This window comes from Ctenopharyngodon idella, chromosome 8 (genome assembly GCF_019924925.1).
Source record: "Ctenopharyngodon idella isolate HZGC_01 chromosome 8, HZGC01, whole genome shotgun sequence".
In the NCBI taxonomy this organism is placed as follows: domain Eukaryota; kingdom Metazoa; phylum Chordata; class Actinopteri; order Cypriniformes; family Xenocyprididae; genus Ctenopharyngodon; species Ctenopharyngodon idella.
The window spans coordinates 7,317,188-7,342,753 of NC_067227.1; the positions used below are offsets into that span (position 1 = coordinate 7,317,188).

General features: G+C 36.6%; 1 protein-coding gene across 5 annotated transcripts; it reads left to right on the top strand.

Moving 5' to 3' along the window:
• The first annotated feature begins 1,656 nt into the window (after positions 1-1,656).
• On the top strand, positions 1,657-24,673 carry elmod3 (ELMO/CED-12 domain containing 3). Of its 5 annotated transcripts, none has more exons than XM_051903595.1 (13): positions 1,657-1,755; positions 2,869-3,607; positions 12,038-12,109; positions 12,201-12,281; positions 12,371-12,440; positions 12,538-12,600; positions 17,239-17,327; positions 17,437-17,560; positions 18,665-18,787; positions 18,941-19,071; positions 19,190-19,266; positions 19,435-19,562; positions 20,744-24,673. In XM_051903595.1, exons 2-13 carry the CDS (start codon positions 3,572-3,574, stop codon positions 20,986-20,988), a joined length of 1,239 nt encoding a protein of 412 aa, XP_051759555.1. In that variant the 5' UTR covers positions 1,657-1,755; positions 2,869-3,571; the 3' UTR covers positions 20,989-24,673. The 5 variants fall into 5 exon arrangements, with proteins under 5 accessions (XP_051759555.1, XP_051759557.1, XP_051759556.1 ...); XM_051903597.1 differs by lacking the exon at positions 1,657-1,755 and adding an exon at positions 1,798-2,143; XM_051903596.1 differs by lacking the exon at positions 1,657-1,755 and adding an exon at positions 1,798-2,139.
• Positions 24,674-25,566: the final 893 nt, after the last annotated feature.

The window sequence follows — 25,566 nt, forward strand, 5'->3', positions numbered from 1 at the left end:
TTGTGTAAATGACCTCTCTGTATCCACAGTTTAGGGAGATTTCTAAAAGACACATGTTGAATATTTGTTGTTAAACAGCAGGTGATGGCCCAATTGAAGCACGCGATCAAAACACTTCTGGTTCCACTAACAGCCTTATGATCCTAGACATTGTACATACAAGCTCAGTTTGTTCTTTGCTCAATTCCATTTTATCTCCTTTGCCATTCTTATGTAACAGTACAGTAATCAAGAAAAGATGTGTATGCAAATAGGATTCAGAAGAATGAGCAGTAGGAACAGAAAGACTGACAGAATCCAAAACCAAAAATGATTTATGCAAAGTGTATTTCCACTTAAAAGTAATGACTAAAAAAATAATAAAAGTATAAATGACTACAGTGGTTCAAACTTAATGTTATGAAGTGACGAGAATACTTTTTGTGCTCAAAAACAAAACAAAAATAACTACTTTATTCAACAATTTCTTCTCTTCCCTGTCATATTCCCCCTTGCCTTAAATGTGTTGCATGTAAGAATGTAGAAGAACATTTTCCTTTAAAAGTTGCTTGTGTATATATAACATTAAAGAGTTTGTTATATGCACTTCTGAAAATATGATTTATTTACTTTTTTTCATGCGATAAGCAAAAGACAAACAGGCAGATTAGAACATGTATTATTGAACACTAGTGCAATAAGAAGGAAGGACCATAAATCTCCTGTTGTGTGGCATTTTGGTGAGATGTCTCACTTCATTTCTGAATGGGACTTTATCAAATAAATAGTAGGCCTATGTCATTGAAGAGGTGGAAATATTGAACATAGATTTTTACAGAGGGAATGCAAATGGATTTATGGTTGTGAATGAGCAATTGTCCATGAATTGTTTTCTGTAAAATATTTTTGTGTTTGGCAAACTGGTCTTAAGATTCAGCAATCTAAGATTCAACCAATCCATACAAAAGTGTAAACAAAACATCCAGGTGAGTAGATGCAAACCAGATGTAATGAAGGCAGAAAAAAAGATTCAGACACAAAAATGTAGACAAAAGATACATTTTATTCCATCGAGGCCACCAAAAACAAACAAACAAAAAACAAACAACAAAAACAGAACCATACAGTTCCAAGCATTCACCTGTGCATTTAAATTCTAGGACATCATACAAATATAAACATACAACAAATAAGGACATGTTTATATTTAAAGTTAATTAAAATATGTCAAAAACTTGCATAATTATACAAGAATTTAAAATAATTTCAGATTAAGTAGCCTTCTGCTGTCACTTTGAAACAAAACAAAACAAACAAAGAAAAAAACAAACAAAGAAACAAAATCAGCTAAAGTAAGGAGGTGTTTTCACATAATGTTTTAGGAACTTCTCGGTTACTTGAAGGACTGTTGAGCCAAAAGCATTTAAGCATAAACTATGCCATTATTTACAATAATTGTAATTTTAAAAATACAAGTATATTCCATGTAGAATAAAAAAAGTCAGAAAATGGCATATATACAATAATTAAAAATGTTATTTAATTAACTTTTTAAATATTATTACTTATAATTTTATATTAAGTACTGCTGTCACTGTTTGAAATTAACTGTAAAAAAAAACAAAACAAAACGAACTTTACAGCGTGACTTCAGCGCTTCTACAGTACCGGAAGTCTATTTACAGTAGAAGAACCACAATTCCCACAAGGCGTCGGGGTTTTCAGTTACTGTGGAAAGGGGGAAGGGAAGCTGAGATTGGAGGGAGAGAAACTGAGGTAAAAATAAAACGAATATTTAATACCTACCATTCTAGCAGAGGTATAAATGCGTAATTAGCAGCTAAGAAAAACAACGCTACATTGTTCGCACGTTTTGGTGTATATTGTCTCGTAAAAGACTAATTATAGGCAAGTTAGCTAAGCTAGAAGCGAGAGTACAAAAAGATTGAGGCAGTTTAGCTCGAGCAGGTCGCGAGACAGACGCTTTTCCAGTCACTGACTGAAATGTGACAGTAAATAACACATTTTTAAACTGAAATAAGTAACGGCAGGTCTTGAGTGCTGAGGTAAATGTGAGCGTTTCGTGTTTCTCATTTAACTTGAAGAGAATGACGAGGGGTGCTGAAATGTACCGTTATTTGTGGCAGAAATAACTGTTAAGTGAGTAAGTTGGTCAGTTTTTTTGTTGGTCTTTATCATTATTAGCTGTCGGATAAATCTTTTATGTTCAATATATGTTTCTAAATTCGTAACTGCTGAAGTAAAATACGTGTAAAGTAATACCGTCATGTCTCTATATAATGGTTAATGTATCTTTTGTAAAGGTGTTTGACAGTTCACTGGATGCTGTCATACATTCATGCTGTGCCGCATTTGGAGCTGATGCATCATATCTGATGTCGCTGATATCCAAATTAGCGTTAATTATCCATTAATACTTTGGCTTTTGGGTTGTCTGTCGTTCATGTTTATTATAATGTTTAGTTAGTTCAGGTTTTGTGAGTCAGGATATAGATGACGTCACCCCTCAGCCTTTCTGTGTTTTGAATGCAATAGATTCAGTTATCCGCCATATAAAGCCTGTCTGCTCATTAAAGACACTGCAAAACGAAAGGGACCGTTTGAAATTTCACCTGTGGTAATTGATGATCATATTGCCGGCTTCCATCTATTTCTATTTCATAGGGATGCAGTCTTGATCAGATGACGTCATCCCTTTCGGATGCCTATTTTCTGTGCAGCGCTCCTTTACATTGTTCTTTAATGAAAACTGGAGAGTGCATGCCTCTGTATTTTGCACGCATTGATGTTTGCATTGCATATACCTTTTCAAGTATGTTATATATTATACAATTTGCATATTCTAATATTTATTATTGTATCCTACAGAGACTTATTTGGATGTTGCTGTAGCTGTCAGCAGAAGGCCACAGGGAGGTTTCTGAAGAGACCCATAGTAACCCTCCAATTCATCGATAAACTCCCTTTTTAGTGACACACCCCTATAATAAGCCTTCAGTACTCCAAGTAGAATTTTATTCTGCTTTCTCTAAAATTTCATCAAAGAGATTTCTTCTTCACAGAGGCACTGTCAAATACAGATTCATCACTGCTGTCAATCTATTTCTAATTTCTGCTCCTTTTGCAACACTCCAGTCTCACATAAGTGGACCTATAGCAAGCCTAGCGCTCACCTATTAATGTGCCACAGACCTGGTACAATTAGCACTTGACGGACTTGAGAAATCCATCTCCAACAAGGCCATCACAATTCACAACTCGCTGCACAATCCCACTAGAAACAAACCTTAGGCCTGTTACTATTGAAATTATGCTTCTGCTCCTTGGCCCAACTCTGTTTCTTCTACCAGCCCCTCTTTGAATCTCAAGAAGCGGCACGGTTAAACAATGCACTACTGAAAGCTCTTCTGCTGTTTCAGTCTTAATCCACCTTGTAGGACGAGGAGCAGGTGCTTCTGAAAGCGTTAAAAGTGCTCTAGAACCATGTTTGTCCATTGGGCAGTGTTTACAATTGGCCTAGTCCACAGGATGGGTGGACAGTAGGGGGACAGCGAGACAGTGGACTCATGTCATGGAAGGGGTTCTTGCAGTCGCAGTACATACAGAGGTATGTATGACATCCCTACCCAGAGTACTACAAGCCACTATAATACACTATACTTCCACAGATAAAAAAAAAATCAAATCAGATCTGTTTATTATTTCAGCTGTTTGTATTAGCAGCAAAATACAGGTGCATCTCAATAAATTAGAATATCATGAAAAAGTTTTTTTTTGTTCTGTTATTTAATTCAAAAAGTAAAACTTAAATATATTCTAGATTTATTAGACATAAAGTAAAATATTTCCAGACTTCTTTGTTTTCAGTTTGATGATTACAGCTTGCTGCTCATCAAAATCAAAAAATCAGTATCTCAATGAGTATCTCAATATCTCAATGAGGGTAAGCCACAGAGGGTCATTGCTGAATGAGCTGGCTGTTCGCAGAGTGCTGTGCCAAAGCATATTCATGGAAAGTTGATGGGAAGGAAAAGGTTTGGTAGGAAAAGGTGTACAAGCGAAAGGAATGACCGGAGGCTTGAAAAAGATTGTCAGGCGAAGATGATTTAAGAACTTAGGAGAGCTTCAGAAGGAGTGGACTGAAGCTGGAGTCAGTGCATCAAGAGCCACCGCACACAGACGTCTTCAGGAAATGGGCTACAACTGTCACATTCCACGTACCAAGCCACTTCTGAACCAAAGACAACGTCAGAAGCGTCTTACCTGGGCTAAGGAGAAAAAGAACTGGACTGTGGCTCAGTGGTCCAAAGTGCTCTTTTCAGATGAAAGTACATTTTGTATTTCATTTGGAAATCAAGGTCCCAGGGTCTGGAGGAAGAGTGGAGAGGCACAGAAACCATGTTGCTTGAAGTCCAGTGTGAAGTTTCCACAGTCAGTGATGATTTGGGCTGCCATGTCATCTGCTGGTGTTGGTCCACTGTGTTTTCTAAAGTCCACAGTCAGTGCAGCCATCTACCAGGAAATTTTAGAGCACTTCATGCTTCCTTCTGCTGACAAGCTTTATGGAGATGCTGATTTCATTTTCCAGCAGGATTTGGCACCTGCCCACACTGCCAAAGGTACCAAAAGCTGGTTCAACTCGTCTGACCTGAACCCCATAGAGAATCTATGGGGTATTGTCAAGAGGAAGATGAGAGACACCAGACCCAACAATGCAGATGACCTGAAGGCCGCTATCAAAGCAACCTGGGCTTCCATTACACCTCAGCAGTGCCACAGACTGATTGCCTCCATGCCACACCGCATTGATGCAGTAATTCATGCAAAAGGAGGCCCAACCAAGTTTTGAGTGCGTAGAAATGAACATACTTTTCAGAAGCCTGACATTTCTGTTTAAAATATCCTTTTTTTTTTATTGATCTTATGAAGTATTCTAATTTATTGAGATAGTGAATTGGCAGGTTTTTGTTAAATGTGAGCCAAAATCATCACAATTAAAAGAACCAAAGACTTAAAGTACTTCAGTCTGTGTGCATTGAATTTATTTAATACACAAGTTCCACAATTTTAGTTGAATTACTGAAATAAATGAACTTTTCCACGACATTCTAATTTATTGAGATGCACCTGTATATATTTCTCATGAGAAAAAGGCCCATTTATCCTCTAGAGTTGGGTTCCCAAAAGTTTTTTTTTTTTTTTTTGTCAGCAGAAATTCTTAGATGTAAAATATTTACTTGATATAGATTTTAAGTTGATATTTCAACAATTTAATGACACTAATGCATGTTTGTGGTTAATGATCACATGACATGCAATTAAACATAAAATATCTTTTTTAGTAAGTGTTTTATTTTGATTGTTTTTAACTCTTTATTTTAAAACTTGGCTAGCTGTTGGGTGGTTCTTTGCATCCACGTTGTGCATTAAAATCATTTCAAGCACAGCTAGCCATGGATTATCCTTCTCCTACCATGGTCATTTACTAGCATTGACAAGTTAAAGCTGTCATTGATGTTTGTATCACTAAATTTGACTGCAAGGGTTAAAAATGACGGTTATTTCCATCAGCTATGGTTTATTTGATTTATTTGAATGTCCCATTCCCCTAAGAAATGGGACACCACTACTACACCATTACACACGTCATCATACCTAGTTTCTTTTATTAGTGTCCTGTAACATTTAACCAGTATAAACAGCAATGAAGTGTGCATATCAACAGAAATCAGGCGCGAGCACATTTAACAGATTACTCACTCCCTATGTTTTGCGCTGTATTTTGGACTTAAGAAAACTGCGCTCGGTTTCAGTTCGAAAACGTATGAGCCTTCACTTTCTCAAGACGATACAGAATAATACACAATGTACAAGACTGGTGGAGCCGCTCTTCCATCGGGCCAAGTTTCATTCCGTGCTGAGCCGGCCGGTATGGATACGGTTTCGTTTTCTACTGTGGTGCTGTGATAACGGAGCTCTTTGCAATGTAATACAAACGAGTCAGTTGTTGCCTTGGTAACACAAGAGTTTACAGACGATACAATATGTAAATAGTAGCTGTGCTATGAAGGATGACAGATATTTCTTTTAACTGTATTATTCCGTTGTGTTCACATCATTCAAATAGCACTTTTAGCAAGCTACGGAGAAACTGGCAGCCAGGTAACACACAAGTGATCGATCCTGTGTGGAAATATCATTACCATGATCACTACATGCATTCTAGCAGCACGGTAGTCGGTGTATGCAGGGAAATTTCTCATACCCTTTCATTCAAAGTGTGGTCCCGAAAAATCTTCGTTTGAAGGGCTATCTGGCCCTTCCCCTTACCCCTACCACTCCAGCCAAAAGAGAATCAAGACACCCCTTCGTTTTGCTTGTTCACGTGAAGGGGTAGGGGTGTCTTGATTCTATTTTGGCTGGAGTGGTAGGGGTATAGGGAAGGGACAGATAGCCCTTCAAATGAAGATTTTTCGGGGTAAGGGGTAGAATTGGGATTGGGCCTTGGTTTCACAGACAGGGCTTAGATTAACAATACAATAAGCTACAACAGTCGGCTTAAGGCAGCTACAAGTATTATGCGGTTAAATTTTTCAAAATAACAACCAATATAATACAGTAGTTGTGTGGGGTGAGGGTAAGTTAAACGCGATTTGCTGTGACGTCACAATCATGTTGAATTGTGGTCTATGGATCTGCCTGAAGTGTACATATTGAGTAGACTCGCTCCCTTGGTCAAAATTGAGGGGTCAAAGGTCTGTCCAAATATGCACTTCAGAATGGCGGAGGGGATTCCCCCAAGGGGAAATGCTTAGGGAAGTTCTTAGAGTGTATGTAATGCTTAGAGTGTATGTCTAAAAGTGGAGTTAAACACAGCCATGCACGTTCAGGCTCAAATTGTGAAAGAATGGTTGGGAGGGAGCATGAAGAATCATTTTCACACATTCTCTTGCATTGTGAAAAACTCTTTACAGAGTGCTTGACTTTTGCATTGTCAATACAAGATCTTGACCAAAAATTGATGCACCTCTTGATGGAAATAACATCACAACATTTATTTCCATCAAGAGGTGCATCAATTTTTGTTCAAGATCTTGTATTGACAATGCAAAAGTCAAGCACTCTGTAAAGTCTACTCCATCACATCCAAAAGACTTTCAATGAATTTAAGGTCTGGACTCAGAGGTGCCAATTCATGTGTGAAAATGATTCTTCATGCTCCCTCCCAACCATTCTTTCACAATTTGAGCCTGATGAATCTTGACATTATCATCCTGGAATATGGCCATGATGTGTCTTCCAACATGGTTGTTTAAGAAATGAAAAGCTACACACTCTATCAATTCACCTTTCGCCAGTTTGATTGACAGGCGATCTGACCAGTCATGACGCTGACTCTTACATTTTGTCCGACAAACATACCAGACAGGAGAGTTAATAAATTAACATTGGTGGACTTGAACTTAAAAAATGATGTGTGTTGATGTCTTTCTGCATTTAAAACAACATACTTTCTAATGTTAATTCATGTTTATTACTAGTTGGAAGAGATGATCAGTTCATGTGTCACTTGAACTGAGACACTACAACGATCTGCCACGACAAATTAAAGAGCCACAAAATGGTATTTATTGTTTGAATTTCTTAAAAAATTATAAAATCTGAAAGCTGAGACTTTGTTTCATACCAAAAATAACCTGTCGACGTGTTGTCAGTGTAATCTTTGCTCCGCAATGTATTTTTCTCTCTGTGAGAATGATATGTGGCTTGAGAGCGCCTTGGATTGTCGGACAAAGCAACAGTTACTAAGGAGGGCAGATCTTTGCGAAGGGTCAATTAGGGTTAGAAGAACTGTTGCCAAACATATAACATGCTAGAAACATAATGATCACTACAATAATGATCCAATGATAGACTCTGCCTATTTAAATCCAAACAGCTACCGGGCAGTGTGTGTATATGTGTATATACAGTGGGTACGGAAAGTATTCAGACCCCCTTAAATTTTTCACTCTTTGTTATGTTGCAGCCATTTGCTAAAATCATTTAAGCTCATTTTTTTTCCTCATTAATGTACACACAGCACCCCATATTGACAGAAAAACACAGAATTGTTGACATTTTTGCAGATTTATTAAAAAAGAAAAACTGAAATATCACATGGTCCCTAAGTATTCAGACCCTTTGCTCAGTATTTAGTAGAAGCACCCTTTTGATCTAATACAGCCATGAGTCTTTTTGGGAAAGATGCAACAAGTTTTTCACACCTGGATTTGGGGATCCTCTGCCATTCCTCCTTTGTAGATCCTCTCCAGTTCTGTCAGGTTGGATGGTAAACGTTGGTGGACAGCCATTTTTAGGTCTCTCCAGAGATGCTCAATTGGGTTTAAGTCAGGGCTCTGGCTGGGCCATTCAAGAACAGTCACTGAGTTGTTGTGAAGCCACTCCTTCATTATTTTAGCTGTGTGCTTAGGGTCATTGTCTTGTTGGAAGGTAAACCTTCGGCCCAGTCTGAGGTCCTGAGCACTCTGGAGAAGGTTTTCGTCCAGGATATCCCTGTACTTGGCCGCATTCATCTTTCCCTCAATTGCAACCAGTCGTCCTGTCCCTGCAGCTGAAAAACACCCCCATAGCATGATGCTGCCACCACCATGCTTCACTGTTGGGACTGTATTGGACAGGTGATGAGCAGTGCCTAGTTTTCTCCACACATACCGCTTAGAATTAAGGCCAAAAAGTTCTATCTTGGTCTCATCAGACCAGAGAATCTTATTTCTTACCATCTTGGAGTCCTTCCATGCGGGCTTTCATGTGTCTTGCACTGAGGAGAGGCTTCCGTCGGGCCACTCTGCCATAAAGCCCTGACTGGTGGAGGGCTGCAGTGATGGTTGACTTTCTACAACTTTCTCCCATCTTCCGACTGCATCTCTGGAGCTCAGCCACAGTGATCTTTGGGTTCTTCTTTACCTCTCTCACTAAGGCTCTTCTCCCCCGATAGCTCAGTTTGGGCGGACAGCCAGCTCTAGGAAGGGTTCTGGTCCCAAATGTCTTCCATTTAAGGATTATGGAGGCCACTGTGCTCTTAGGAACCTTAAGTGCAGCAGAAATTTTTTTGTAACCTTGGCCAGATCTGTGCCTTGCCACAATTCTGTCTCTGAGCTTTTCAGGCAGTTCCTTTGACCTCATGATTCTCATTTGCTCTGACATGCACTGTGAGCTGTAAGGTCTTATATAGACAGGTGTGTGGCTTTCCTAATCAAGTCCAATCAGTATAATCAAACACAGCTGGACTCAAATGAAGGTGTAGAACCATCTCAAGGATGATCAGAAGAAATGGACAGCACCTGAGTTAAATATATGAGTGTCACAGCAAAGGGTCTGAATACTTAGGACCATGTGATATTTCAGTTTTTCTTTTTTAATAAATCTGCAAAAATGTCAACAATTCTGTGTTTTTCTGTCAATATGGGGTGCTGTGTGTACATTAATGAGGAAAACAAATGAACTTAAATGATTTTAGCAAATGGCTGTAATATAACAAACAGTGAAAAATTTAAGGGGGTCTGAATACTTTCCGTACCCACTGTACATGTATGTTTGTAAGCAATTAACACAACATCTGTTTTTTCTGTCATCCATTAGCTGCCGTTACATTACATGATCACGTTATCATTCTTTCAAGTGCTTTTAAACCATGCAAGCGCAATAAGACACAAAAGAGAACAGTACTGGCGCGCTGTTTGTGAATCTCCTGTCTTTAAAATCTTGACATCTGGCAACCTCAAGCATGAATGCTCATAGAGGCTTGTTAAAAACAGTCTGTAATATTTTTTTCTCCTCTTTTATTCGACAAAAACAAAGAGAGATTTTGGTAAAGTTTTTATTTTTTTAAATACATTTTAGTCATGTCTTTTTTCTCAATGATATTGGATGTTAATATAGTCACAGTTATCGTTTAATTATGTTGGTGTCATCTTGTCTCTGTAATGGAAAAAAGTCGTAGACGCACATATTTGTAGTCCATTTCGTTAATGAAATTAACACTAGTACTAACAATGAAGCTCTGAGTATAATTACTTTAAAAAACAGTGACGTTACCATCTCCTTGCTGAGTAATATAACGTAGTGATTCAGTAGCGAATCTACTTTTATTAATAAAAGTCACGGGGCAGTGTTGATAACAGATTTATGTGTTCCTGAATGTTTCTGTGTGTGCACAGTGCAATCTCCAATCTCTGTTTAAGTGATGTGTGTGTGTGTGTGTGTGTGTGCTTCAATTAAATTGTTCACAATTAGGTTCACTATTTACAAGAACCAACAAAAACTTAAACATGCAGAGCAGCTGACAACATACTTGTTTATTTAAATTGCAGTATTTGATTTGATAATCACGATTTGACAATATATATTGCGATATCAGTTTATCTCAATTAATTGTGCTGCCCCATTTGTTTATTTTAATGTTACATTCAATTTAATTAATTATTAGGTCTTCATCAACTCAAACCCCTGGTAGTTCACGTCCCCCTGTGGAAAACCCTGCTCTAGAGTTTCAGAGAGAGTTTCTCAACATCTCAAATGTGCTCAGATTTGCAGATACCTTAGTCTGCAATACAAAAGATTTTAAGCCTAAATTATGTGTACTAGGGCTGTCACAATATTAGATTATCACTACACTGGGCAAAAAGAATTCACGATAGCCATCTTATCACAATATCTATTAAAAAATCGAAAAATAAATAATGCTGTCAGTCAAATTCATCTTAAACTTTATTTTGTGTTTTCTCTTTTTTTTGGCCAAAGAGCCACACTTAAAATACAAATGTGGTGAGGTGGAGAGAGAGTTTGTAACCATAACTGTATAAAAGCGCACAGAAACTAAATGTTTATTGGTGCGTCATCCAGACTGGACTGTCTAACACATTGTTTCCCTACCCTGTTCCTGGAGGCACACCAACAGTACACATTTTTGAATTCTTCCTAACACACTTTAGTAGAGACTCCAAGACCTGAAATGGATGGGTCTGATAAGAGAGGCCTCCAAAATGTGTACTGTTGGTGTGCCTTCAGAAACAGGATTGGGAAGCATTGGTCATTTTAATGAAATCCAAAAAAACTCCTACATTGGCAAGCTAATGTTTTTTTGGGTGCAGGTAGAGTGGACATGGTTTTGTGCAGCAATAGCATTTACACAGTGCATTGTCCTCTTTTTTTGTTTGTTTTATGATAGGTGACAACCAGATAAATACTGGCTCTGGATTATTTACGATATTATCGTATGTGTAGTATTCACATGAGATTGAGAAATTGAGAAATTAGATGGTTATATTGTCAGTACCTGTATATTTACATCCCTAATCTAAACTGCTCATTTTATACTGTTTATTGCTACTAAGGAATTTTTGGAGGAACATCCGAGTCAAAGATCATTAAATGAAACTGAGAACTGAAATAAAACATAGAAGTCCATTTAGTCTGCTAATCCATGAAAAAGCTGAACTATACTGTACTATTCTATACTAGCTCAGGACTGATTTTGTAATATTGTGGCATGCATATAGAATACAGATATCCAGTTTATGCTGCATTTTAAATTTCTTAACAGGTGACATGCCATCATTTACACGTCCTTTCTTTGTTTTACTCTATGAGAAGACAACACAGAGGGAATTTCACAACATGAAAACAACACTGACTAGGGAGAATCGTAATCATTTGTACAGTGCTCATAATTTAGATTTTATCAGTGCAGCATCAAATGGACATTGCAATTCTTTTTAAAATTTGGCAGACGTGGTGCATTGTATTTGAAAATGCTAGGGTGATTTTGGGTGAAATTTGAATTGATATTACTGTCCGATTGCAGTTTCAATTGAATATGCTTTAATAGAATTTATTTCAGACACTCTTACATTTTAAATGTAGTGTCATTTCAAACATTTGTGATAGCTTTTCAGAAACATATGGGGAAAGGAATAATATTACGAATATAGATTTTTTTTTTTTTTTTATATGTATTTCAATTTCTTCCTTTTAGGGCTTGAATGGTTTTCCACAAGAATGTAAACAGACAGAGGATCTAACCAATGGGCACTCCAAATGCACAACTGTGAGAACACGCTGCTAAAATTTGTTAAGTGAAATCAGGTCTTTTCACTATCTGCATGGATCACGGTTGCTTTCTGTTGTTTTTTTTTTAGATCCTGAATGGATTGACTCCAGGTAATGGCATCAAAGAGAATGGCAGTGTGAATGGCAATCCTTATCTCAAAACTGTCCCAGTGAGTATTTCACTTAAACATAGTCACATGATGTTCTTTGTTACTGGTGTGAATAGCGATGGTAATGGTGTGAACTTGTTGTTGCGTAGATCTCAGCACTAAAACAGAATGGACTCTTGCAGTCTCTGGCAGCAGGAGGCAATCAGACTAAAACGGAAGGTAAAGACTTCATCACTCAGAAAAATTGTTACACCCAGAATGATGTCAGTAGTTCAACAACAACCTTTACTCTATATGTGTGTGTGATTTTGTCTAGAGGTGAGCTTGGAGGTGGAGCGAGCACAAGAGGAGTGGGATGCCCTGGAGAGCATCCAGCCAGGTGAGACCAATTACCTTGTCACCATGGAAACAACGTCCTGTCAACCTGGATACTGAACACATTACGTCATCATGACTAAGCATACGCCCCTACCCTGGAGAGATGGCATCGTCTCCTTGGCTAAAATAGATACATTACGAAACCTGATCGCTGTCAGATACAATCTGGAGAATTAGCATCTCTTGGTGAGATATGCAGGCAACAAATGGCCATTGATAGACATAGGGGTGGGCAATATAACCAAAATCTTATTTCATTATATGAGAAATTTTAAAAATATTTAACAAATTATCTGTCCCCTGTCTCGGTAATTAAGGTGTCATGAAATATCAGACTTGTGTAGGCTCTCTAAATTGAACCATAAACTGCTCTGAAACTGAAAAAATGTGACCGAGATTCTTTGTTAAGCCAATCTTAAGACTTTTAGCTAAGTTTAAGTGGAGTCTATGTTAGGTGGTTCAGACTGAATTAATAATTAAAGGCCCGGTTTCACAGACAGGGCTTAGCCTAAGCCAGGATTAGGCCTTAGTTCAATTAGGGCATTTAAGTAGCTTTTATAAACTTCACTAGAAAAAAACATTACTGGTGTGCATCTTAAGACAAAACACTGGCACTGACATATTTTATGATCTGTCAGTACAAATTACTTTCAGTTACATCAGCTCAAACATGCATTTTAGTCTAGCTTAAGCCTTGTCTGTGAAACCGGGGGAAAAAGTTTGATACTTAAAGTTAAAGGTTTAGAACAAACCTTTCAAAAACTGTAATTAATTAATTACAGGAAGGAAAACACTTTACAATAAATTCAGGCAGAAGCATGTAGATCAGGCTTGAGTAAAAATAATGGGTCTGTTCCCAAATCCAGTGGGCTGCCTCACTGTCTAATCAAGACATAGGCATGAGAGCAGAGATGGGTCCTCATAAGTGACTAATTTGGAACATTCGTCATATACTACTGTTCACAATTTTGGGATCAGCAAACATTTTTAAAGAGATTAAAACTTTTATTTTGCAAAGATGCATTAAATTGTTTAAAAGTGACAGTAAAGACATTTATAATGAATTAAAATATGTATTTAAATAAATGCTGTAAATAAAAGCACAACTGTTTTCAACATTGATAATAATAAGAAAGATTTTTGAGCATCAAATCAGTATATTAGAATGATTTCTGAAGGATCATGTGACACTGAAGACTGGAGTAATGGCTGCTGAAAATTCAGCTTTGCCATCACAGAAATAAACTACATTTTAAAATATATTAAAATAGAATACATTTATTTTAAATTGTAAAAATATTTGACAATATTGTATTTGACAATATTTGCTGTATTTTTGATCAAATAAATGCAGCCTTGGTGAGAATAAGAGACTTCTTTCAAAAGCTTAAAAAATTCCCTAAACATTTGAAGGGTAATCTAGGCAAAAAATAGTGGTTATTACAGGAGACTCAACCCACAACCTGCACACATGTGATCCACTAATAACATGGCTCCTATGCTGTATGGAAAACTATGGCTAAGATTTTAGTAATTTCCAGGTGGCCAGTCATATAAGCTGCTTATCATAGTCTTACCAGTTAGTCATCAGTTTTTTTCTTTAAGACTGGTCATAATTTTTTAAAGCAAGTTACATAAAAATGTAGATAAGTCTCAGTTGTATCAGAAAAGTAAGACTGCTTACCCTTTGGCTAACTGCTAGTTGTTCAGACAGTTGTTCTTTACAAGGAGGCTATGTTTATGCAACTGGCCCCAAGTCTGGATAAGTATGGAAAAAAGAAAACGAAGTAAAAATATTTGTGATTCCGGACTTTTGCCCCTATTCTGCTTTCTAAAATATAAAATGAGAATTTCTTAAAATAAATGTATCATATAGCCATGACATTTGAAGCAGGTAGCCAGTGCAGCCAAAAGTTTAGAAATTGTTTAACATGACTGAATGAATTTAAGGTACGTTTTCGTTACACAAAACTGTTCATCTTTATTATAAGTATCTTTTGAATCTTTTGAATTCACTAAATGAATGAGCGTGAGACTCCCTGTCACACAAACCAGCAACAGATAAAGGGAGCGTGCTATTTAAATCAAACTGTACTTTGCTGTTTGGTGATCGTGCAATATCAAACCATGTTTATAGTATCAAAACAATACTATCAAACCGTTTTAGGTTTTTTCTCATCATGTATGCACATGTTATCACTTCGAGAAAACTAAAGCATTTGGTGAACATGTGAGAGCGGATCTACACTGTGCATTAATACATTTTTGATGAATTTTTACAGATGACTGTATTATTTACTGAATATAATGCTGAAAATAATGTAAAATAATGGGTGAATATTTAATGGGTGAAGACTTGGATGAAGTAATAATTCCTGATAACCCTAGTGAAATTTGAAATACATTTATTTTGTGCTAACTAAGTATACTACAAATACATTTACATATTTATGTGCTAAATAAAAATACCTTGCATTGTACTTTTGGTACACTAAACTGGTATACTTAAAGTCTGCTAAATTGGAACAACTAATTTTGTACTTAATGCACTTTAATTGTGCAGAAGTAGTGCTGAGGTCCAATTATATATTATTATATATCCAATTATATACTAATATAGTATACTTTAGGTACACTTTAAATATCTTGCATTGAAAGACTGATATTATACAAAGATCATACAATCCTTATTAATAGTGATATATTAAAACACTTTTAGGCATAATATTAATATATGTGCATTGTGCAATAAAGAAATACTCCAAGTAAATTTTAATTCTAATTTATATCAGCAAGTCTTAAGTGATGTGTCAATAAATATGTTAATGGATCTGAAGTATGCTTAGTATGAAATAGATGTTTTTAAAATAGATTTTGGTATAGGTTTTTTTTTTACTTGGGAAATGATTTCCTCAGTAAATTTATAGTAAAACAAACATTATTATACTAGATAGCATGTCCTGCCATTATTTTGAAAATAATATTTTCTAAATAAATGTAATCAGTGACAAAAAATTTTATTTTTCATGTTTTAAAAATTTTAAGTTAAAAATCTATGTATAAAACTTATATTATGAATTAAACTATTTTAAATGTATGCAATCCTGTACTTTGGCATTACAGTTTTAATAAAATGCTGCACATTGAACTTGGTGTTAATTGATTTGTATGAGCTGTAGTTACAATATTCTGGCAATTATTTGGCAACCTAATAGCATAGTCAGAATGTAACATACATGTTAACATTAGGATTTTAAAACCATTTATCAGATGTTAAATATTCTCTGAAAAATCTACAGAGAAGTCTGGAAATTTGAGTGTGGAAAATAGGGGTGCATCGGTTCTCGATAAAAAATCGAACCGTACCGTTTTCCACTTACGGTTCGGCATGCACTTGCACCGCGGTCCATCTCGCATGACGACGCATCTATAGGCTAATATGGTTTGTTTAAAATAGCAACGTGGAAAACAGACAGACAGAGTTCAGATAATGTGTTTCAGTCGATGGATGCGCATTCTGGCTTCCCAAAACTTTACAACAACGATAATCAAAAAGCGTGGACAAAACAGTCACTCTTTGTAAACTTTGTTCAATGCGAGTGCCGTATGCTCTAATGTCCAGTCATTTACGCCATCAACACCCGCGTGAGCGCAGGTGAGACCTGAACAGCACACGTTGTTATCGGTGTTTAAACTAAACTCATTTAAGCCTTGCTAATTTAAACATTCGAGTGCAGGACGCAAAAGAGAACTCCCGCGCGCTGTGAGAAGATTTGTGTGTGCGCTCATCAGAAGCGTGTACACGCTTATTTCAGACAGCGCGCAAATACTGAGTTCTCTTTCAAGTCTTGCGCTTCAGCGGACAAATTCATACAAAAATTATGTCAACATGCCCGTCTTGGCGAGTGTCCTAGCAAACATAGTCGGTTATGTCTTAAGTGAACCTATAATAGTCGAGAAAGACAACGCATGTATAACAGTATATGTACTGGATCTTAAAGGGGAAAAAAAAAAAACTATTCCTGCTCCCTGTGTTTTTAATGTTAAATCAAACAACAAATGACAAAGAAATCACTCACTGCTCTTGACTGAATAGCTTTTGTAACTTCAATAATGATTAAACTTAATTTAATTCATACAGTGAAGATAATATGCAGTATTATTATATTTGATTACTTTATCCATTTTCTGTACCTGAAAACTACTGTTAGATACCTGAAAACCTGAAAAGCACTGTTTATTTGATTTGAATATTTGCTCTATTGTATTTATTTGTGATGTTGCTTGTAGTTTGATTATTTGTTCTTATTTTCTTTATTTTTATTTGACAGTAGTCCTATTTTCCCTGAACATAGCACATACCGAACCGTACCGAAACCGTGACCCTAAAACCGTGATACAAACCGAACCGTGAGCAATTTGAACCGTTGCACCCCTAGTGGAAAAGTATGGAATTTAGAAATGAGAAATGTGTAGGAACTCTGTAATAAGCAAAACTGAATATTTTTTTTTTATAATCCACATTTCTCTTGCTTCCCCCTCCATATTGAAATTATTTTTTAGTGATAGAATATGTTTTATGTGTTCTGATTTTCCAGACTGAACCATGTTTATAATGCAGGGATTGTGTCTTTTATAGTTCTTGCTGAGGATCTCACTCCATCACCACTGATCTCTTTCAATGAGGCTCTGCAGCATTTTCAGACCACTGATCTTGGAGACCTGCTTGTGAGTTTGTTTCAAGTGAATATATATTATGACGCAATGGTTGTCATGACTATTGAAGCCATTCCCTTTCTTTGTTCTTTATTTTATACTTGATCTTCTCCTCTATCAGAAGAACATTCAGCCCACCATTCGCAGGACTGGATTGGCTGCCATTACCCATTTCCTGTTCGGGCCTCCACGGCTACACAAAGACCTTGTAGAGGAGAGAGACTTAGTGTTTGCCATCGCACAATGTGAGTAGAACATATGACTCGACAAGTCAGGTAAAATGCTTTGTTTTAATGACTACATACATCTTTTGACTAATGTTCAATGCATAATTGTTGATGAATCAGTTGAAGGGGTGGTGAAATGCATTTTTAGATCTTTATACTATGTTTCTGGAGGTTAGCTTATGAAGTTTGCAAAGAACACACTTCATTGATTATAATTAAACATTTGTTAAGGGGCGTGTTAAGGAAAATCGTGATATCACGACCGGGGCGATTTCAAATCGTGCAATTTCAGAAAGGTGGAAAATAAAAATTCATATTTGAAATTGGGGACTTAACTCTGAGTTATAAAACTTGGAGTGTTTTTATTGTAGAGTACCCTTTTTATAAATGTAAATATAAAATAATTTTATATTGTTTAGACAGTTGTTTAGACAGCTACCAGAGTAACTGTTTAAATTAGGGATGCACTGATGGGATTTTTGGGCCGATACCGATTTGAGCTATTGTCATTAAAATATAATACTGTTTTGATAATGTTTTAAATCAGCAAATTTCAAAAACACATGCATTAAAGCTAGCTAGTTTATTGCTGTATCATCAAATTATTTTAATTGAACATTGATTGGATCCATTTAACATTCAACAGGCCTACATAAATACAATAGAACAAAGATACAGATGAAATAAACAGTGCTTTCAGGTAGGTCTAACAGTAGTTTTCAAGGAGGGGCGGGGGATCTGGCGCGATTACTCAAGGAATCATTAGAATATTCGAACGATTACTCGATTACCAAAATAATCGTTAGCTACAGCCCTATTTTGATTAACATTAAAAACAGACCGTAGTGCACCAGGAATATTAGAATATTAAAAACATGTGCATATGATAAACTTTCATGACAATGCAGCAGTGGCTCGTTCGTCATTCATGCTGGCCCTGGACTGTTCTTAACATCGAGCCCTGGTATATTTTGTACAGATTTCATTTTGTTTTGGCATGTATTTAATTATTTTACCCAGAGAAGAACACTGGATTATACAATAGACATATAACTTAGTGCCTTCACGCAGTTAATTAATAAACTATTGGTTTGTTATATATATATGTTTGTGATTTTGTAGGTTCTCTGGATAATGGACAGCCAGTGCACATGCGTGTACTCCAGACCATCTACAGGAAATTGACTTGCACTCGAGCAGACTGCCCTCGCTATGGACCACACTGGGAGAATGTGGGCTTTCAAGGTATGTCAAAGATTGAAAGCACCTCTGCTAAAAATGTGTTCATAAAAAATTTAGATAAACTGTTTAACTATATTATTCGACTTATTCATGATGCCATGAAATAGAAGTCACCTGTTTGCAATATTTGTTTTTGTGTGTCTTTCATACTCTTAGGTTCAGACCCTGCTACAGATCTAAGGGGAACTGGTTTTCTGGGTCTGATGCACACTCTCTACTTCGTCATGGACCCAGAGATACTACCACTTGCTAGAGACATCTACAAACTCTCTCAGCATCCAGTCCAGGTGATGCAAAACACAAACAAACATACACTTGCTCACGTATCATGCCTTAAAATCTACAAACTTATCTTTATCATTCAATTACAAAAAAAATACTTATTCTTATTTTTAACACCTGCAGAATTTTCCATTCAGTGTGATGTCAATCAACATGACCCGAATCGCCCTGCATGCTCTTAGAGAGGAAGTGCTGTCCAAGTAAGTCATCATTTGTCACAATATTACCTGAACATTATTTTGTGCAATATTAATTACATGTTTTCAAGCTTTGAAATCATTTGGCTGTGTTTGTGCTGTAGCCTACCATAACCTCTTTGGTTGTTTCCATGGCAATAAAACATTTTGTTGCTTTATGATGTCACCTAGGGAGTGTAACCGAAGGCAACAGGTTGTAGCTGTGCTGAATGATTTTTATGTTGCAACATTCCTGCACCTCTACCAGCTGTGGAAGAACCAGCAGAAAACCATCTCGGATTCTGGCCATGTACTCAAAGGTGACTTTTCAGTTAAAAATTAACTGAAAAATTAAAAATTGTTGTATTTGTTCATGGTATTGTTTTACTGACATTCAGCAGAGATTTAAATAATTTAAATAATTAACACTATGATATCTGGTCAATATCATTTAAAGGGGCCATAATTTACTTTTATTTTTCCCCTAAAGTCTAATTATGATAGTAAAGGTTTGCACCATAAACATGTTTCACTCTCACAGATGAAACAAGCTGTTTTTATTACCTTTTAAATTTTTACATGTAAATGCCCTCTATTCTGATTGGCTAGTTCACACTGTCATTCATTAGGGTAAAAGTTGCTGCATACTCAATAGGGCTGGGACAATAAATCGATGGATGCATCGCGAATCGAGAAATGATTCTGGATCGATTCTGAGATTTTCCGAATGCATTGCAATTCTCTCTCGAATCGATTCTGAGCTTAGTTTTTAACAGCAGATGGCACTGCGTACTCTGTTTGCTTCCAGTTCCTTACACACACCACTTAAACCTTCTATAAAATAATCATTTATAAAGTTCGAAAAGATTGAAGCGAATTACAAGGGTGTTTGCAGTGGGCTGTTTGCATTCTTTACCTAAAAGCATTCTGAGGTGCAAGCACATTCTCAGACACAGCTGAACGCACGAGCACTCTTCTTCGTGAGCATTTGAGTGTGCGGTTAAAAACTAGCCTAAAGCACCATCTGCTGTTAAAAACTAAGCTCAGAATCGATTCAAGAGAGAATTGCTATGCATTCAGAAAATCTCAGAATCAAGTGATGCATCGATTTATTGTCCCAGCCCTAATACTCAATAGACATTGAGATGCAAAGGTGGGTGGTCATATTTGAATGCCAAGTTTCCAAATGATCTATTTTTGTAGTTTAGTTTACCATAAATTGTCTAGGTCAGGGGTGTCCAATCCTGTTTCTGTAGAGCCACTTTCCTGCTGAGTTATGCTACAAAACACCTGCCTGGACGTTTTTAGTGATCCTGCTCCATAATTAGCTGTTTCAGGTGTGTTTAATTAGGGTAAGGACTAAATTCTGATGAAAAGTGGCCCTCCGGGAGCAGGATTGAACACCTTTGGTCAAGGTAGCCTGGATGTTGAACATTTGAATCTATCTACTAAAAAAAAAGAAAATGCCTGACCTTGTCTCTGTCTGTTCTGTGATGCACAGAAGTGGAGCTTTTTGCTAAGAAGAACCCCAAGCAGATTCTCAAACGTCTCGAGGGCTACCTGAAGGAGCGACGTGCTGGGACAGGACACCGAACATCACCTGACACACTATCACATAGCAACACTTCACCTGGTGACAGTGGGTCTCAAGCAGGGAGTCAAGGCGGGAAGGAAGGGAAAGAGATCAATTTCACTGGAGTGTGTGAGCTGCCGCCTGAAATGGAGGGCGAGGCGAGACTCATCTGAGAGACATAGAGGCATTTGATTTGTACAGTCTTGACTATCTCTCATGCTCTAACTTGGTCTTTCTCTCTGTTTCTTTGTTTCCTTTCTGTCCTTTTTTGCTCAAGTACACTCAGAGACAAGTCTATGTTGTAACTGTAGTTGCTATAAAACTCTTTACTGTCTTCTGTTCTCTTATAGTACCTATTGGCTCTTTAATGCTTTCTCCGAAAAAGAACAGTAGATTTAGTTGCCAACTATCAGTTTAAAAGGAGAATCTCAGAATTAACTGCCTCAGTGGCAGCAGGTTGTCTTGAACCTGTCAGGAACAAAAAGAGACTCTATTTATAGGCCTCATGGGTGTGCAGTTGCAGAAGCGAGCCAGCACCTTACCCACGGCTGTGGTATTGAGTGAGAATGACTTCCTGTGTGAAGGCCTGACTAATTAGGCATGTATTTGATTGAGACTAGTCTAGTGAAAGCCTGGTCCGCATGGTCATTTGAACATGTTCACTGTGACCGAGTCAATGCTCAAGAAAGTTGGCAGAGTTTATATTGATGTTGGCTCTTTACTCTTCACTGTTGAAAAATGGAACGAGGTATCAAAACATTGGATGGAAATAGCCTCAATAGGCCAAAGTTTTTTTTGTTTTTTGTCCCTTTAGAGAGATAAATGTCACAATATGATTCAGAGATTTTCTGACATGTTTCTGTTGGCAGGAACTCTTCAGCAAGAGCCTGAAATTGTAAAGTCAGGGCATCTTTTTGATGGGAAAGTGCATTATAGTGACCTGTAGACCAAAATGTATGAATGTGTGAGTATCTATTTTGCAGTTCTGTTACAAAGCTAATGTTGACACTTGCAGACTGATCACTATTAACAGAATTTTCCTTATCAGCTAAATTCTGTTTGAGCTTTGAGCTTAAATTAGGGCAGTAATCAAAGTTAAATGTGATATTTTGAGGTGTTATTGTGCTTGTCTGTATGAAGCAAAAGCCTACGTTTTCTCTAATTACAGCAGGTACATTCCAGTTTTAAGTAGTCATAACGTGACTTTGGACGTGTTGTGGACGAGAGTGAGGATGATCCCATGGCGAAAAACTTGTGCTGGGTCATTTCTAGTATCCCAGACGAGCCCCAAATATGTTGTCGATCCTTGTTATGCCAGAAATAATCCTAAAAAAGTTGTTATCGGTTACTTGTTATGACATTTCTCATGCAGTACAGCTTTCTCAAGCTGTCTACTAGCTTGTCCTGAGAGAATAAATGGTGTATTTTTAAACTGTTGGACAGTGATTAGATCGTTACAGCTCCAGGAAGCACTTTTAGCAATGAAAGTGTGTAAACAAAGCTTATTAGGGAAAATTGTGTCTGGTTTAAAAAACATTAGTCAGGAAGCTGCAGGTCATTTAAGCTGTATGTTATACGTAAGCTAACGATTATTTCCTTCAGAGTTGCATGAGACGCATCGAAAACTTCAATATCAAAAAGTGAATCACTCTAGTGAACTTCTTGCACCTAACATACAGCATTCAAATAGACATGTGAGACCTGTTGATAGTGTAGTCAAGTACACCGTGAGACTTGTTGATTTTAACACAAAAAAGTAGAATACCTTATTTACTGTTGAGCCACATCAGGTTAGTGCAGAAAATAGTTGAGAATTTGATGTATTTTTGTCATTTGCGTCTTGTTCTCTTTAGTCCAGGTCCATTAAAGATGTGAGGGTTGCAACAGTCATGTAAATTGACAGTGATGTACTGTACATTTTGGAAAAAAACTTGATGGGGAAAGTCTTTCCTCCCTTTGCAACCCTATCCTGCACTCTCGTCTTGTTAGCATGTCAGGTAGCGCTAGAGATGTAGCATCCAGGAATCGTTGTTTTAAATTCCTTGTTAAAAAAGCTTGTTAAATCTAACTCGGTATGGTTGCATATGTTTGTCTAAGTTACCTAGTCCAAAGTGTTGTTGTACAATATGAGTACAGTGCGTTCTGTATGTTTCAGGTTTAATTTTACGCTCTTATTTTATTCTTTTGTAGTTTTTTCTTAAACGACACATGAATATAAATACTCAGTGGATGTATATTAGAAGTCCTGTCACTTTAGCCAGTTTAATTTTATATAAAGCAGAGTAGTATTTTATAAACTTGAATAAGAGCAAAGCATGATGGGAAAAAGAATGTTTATATACAAAGGCAAATCACCCTTTCCTGGGTTATTTAATAGTTTGGCTGGTTTGTATTAGTTTAGATAAGCAGGTTCAACACTTTCATAATCCTATATATCCGAGTGAATTCAGTGCAGTTCAGTGCTGTTGTAAACTCCACGGCAAGCATTAATGTGTTTCATACCCAGCGATCTGTTTTCCACACTGACCTGCTGAAAGAAAGAGTGAATTTTATGATGTTGCGTGATAGTATGTTGGCTAATTTCAGTGTCAAGCGGTTGAGAGGAGACACAAATATTGTCAAGTGAGAGTACTGCGTAAAAAACGCTGGAAAGCACATGTGCATTTCCTTATGTTGTAGGATATTTCAAGCTGTCATGTGCAGTTACTAACTGGTGCAACTCCTCAAATGTGCGTTTCTATCTTGCATACTACAGTAGCTCAAAACTCCTTATAAACAATCAAATCTACAAATCAAGCAATCATGATTTGAGCCTGGTTTGGCACCTTTTCTTGTATATGTGCGCACAATTAGTTGTTTAGTAGTTGTTTTGCTGTCTTTTTTTTTTTTTTTTTTTTTTAAAGGAGAGGGTGGTCTGTATGTGAGATATATATATATATATATATATATATATATATATATATATATAAATAACAAAATTATATGATTGTAACATTATGATTGTTACCGGGGCATATTATGCATACCTCAGGCTTCAGACAAATCTCTTCTGGGCAGACATTTTATTGAGGACAGCCATGATCCCATGTCGTAGCACAAAATGGTGTGGTGTCTCTTGCAGTAATCTACCTAGCTTGGGAATGTACTGTATGTATATGTATGTACACTAATGCAGCACTGCAAAATATTGACTTATACAGTATATATTTCTATAGCCCATGTTTGTGAAAACCGTAGTCTTACACGCTGAAACGCAACCGAACCTTCTCTGGAGGATGTTTTTAACTATCTTAATGGTTTGACGTCAAAACAAATCAGAAGATTTTGTGGCCTTTGGTATTTACTGTGCTTTTGTGAATGGTTTTTTGCAACGTTACAATATGTCAAAAACGATTCACTCTACTATGGCACAATGTAACAATATTTGTTTGGACCAAAAGGAACATTTGTGGGTTTGAAGCTGGTTTGGAGGTCAAGCTCTTTTATTGAGAAATCTTGCCGTCCTAAATGTTAGAATCTCTCCATTTTGATTTTGTGTGTTTTAGAAGAAAGCATTCCACAATACTTCATCTATCTGGCCTACAGAGATGACATTTATTTCTTGAGAAGATACAAACCCAAATGTCCAATTTGATTCATTGAGTTGCCCTGAATCAAATTACAGTAAATCCAAAATATCCTGCACTTCATTTAAAGATGCATCATTATTGTCTGTTATGATCCTTCAGAGCATTTTATTATATCTGAACCTTGATTGTAGAATCCCTATTTTATAATGAAAATATATTTCAGAATATATGCGGTGGTACAGTGATGTATCGTATGAAGAGTAATAAATAAATGCAACTTTAAAAACAATGTTAAATTGTGTTGCATTGCAATTCTTACATGTGCTTTTGTTTGAACCAAATGGAAAATGTCCTTATCATCATAGATCGTTCTTGCATTGTAATAGTGTGGATTGACCATTAGGGGTCAGTCGACAGTAATGGCTGATGCAGTCTGAAAAGCATGTGCTTTCCAGCATTGAATGTTTTCTCATCTGTTAATGAATAACAACTGTGGTATCCATCAGGAATTACTTTTATCTTTGTTGCTTTATAAAGACCCACATGAAATCTGTGCTGCAGAACTCTACAGGATTTTTTATTTTATTTTTACATTTTTTTTTTTTTATTTAATTGCAAGTTGTATACATTAACGTTTGTTAAATGAACATGAATTATTCTTTTTAATTATTTATAATGAACATTAATTAATTATAATGAACATTGAACAACATTATTGAAAAATTACAATTACTGTTTTTGTTTTTTGTTTTTTCAGATTAAGTTTTATAAAAAGAATTGATCATTATATCTAATTCATTAACTAATAATTAACAAAGTAAACCTTGTAAAGTGTTTCCAATTTTCTCATGCCTTTAATACTTTGGAACTTGTATATTTTTTTCGTTTTCTTTAAATACACAATTTTAAAGTGCTTTTCTCCTTAGTATGGTAATCCAGAAATTCATTTGTATTTATTAGGACTGTTTTTCCTGCATATAATGACCTATATACACAGCTCGTCTGAGGAGTTTGGCCTGCATTTTCCTGGCTGACACATCAGAACATCAAATGTAAACCTGCTGTGGATCTGATGCTGTCCTTCTGTCCCTGAGTCAGGGTAACAGATCTAGACTGCTCTCACAGGACTCAATTTAGAGAGGCTGGTGATTCTTCCAGGAATTTCTGAATCAAGGAGGACAA

Excerpts from the sequence above, each read along its gene's own strand:
- elmod3 (XM_051903595.1), top strand. The coding sequence starts at position 3,572 with ATGGAAGGGGTTCTTGCAGTCGCAGTACATACAGAG. Across the intron at positions 12,441-12,537 it reads CAATCAGACTAAAACGGAAG|AGGTGAGCTTGGAGGTGGAG; the intron begins GTAAAGACTTCA and ends GATTTTGTCTAG. Across the intron at positions 18,788-18,940 it reads GGAGAATGTGGGCTTTCAAG|GTTCAGACCCTGCTACAGAT; the intron begins GTATGTCAAAGA and ends TCATACTCTTAG.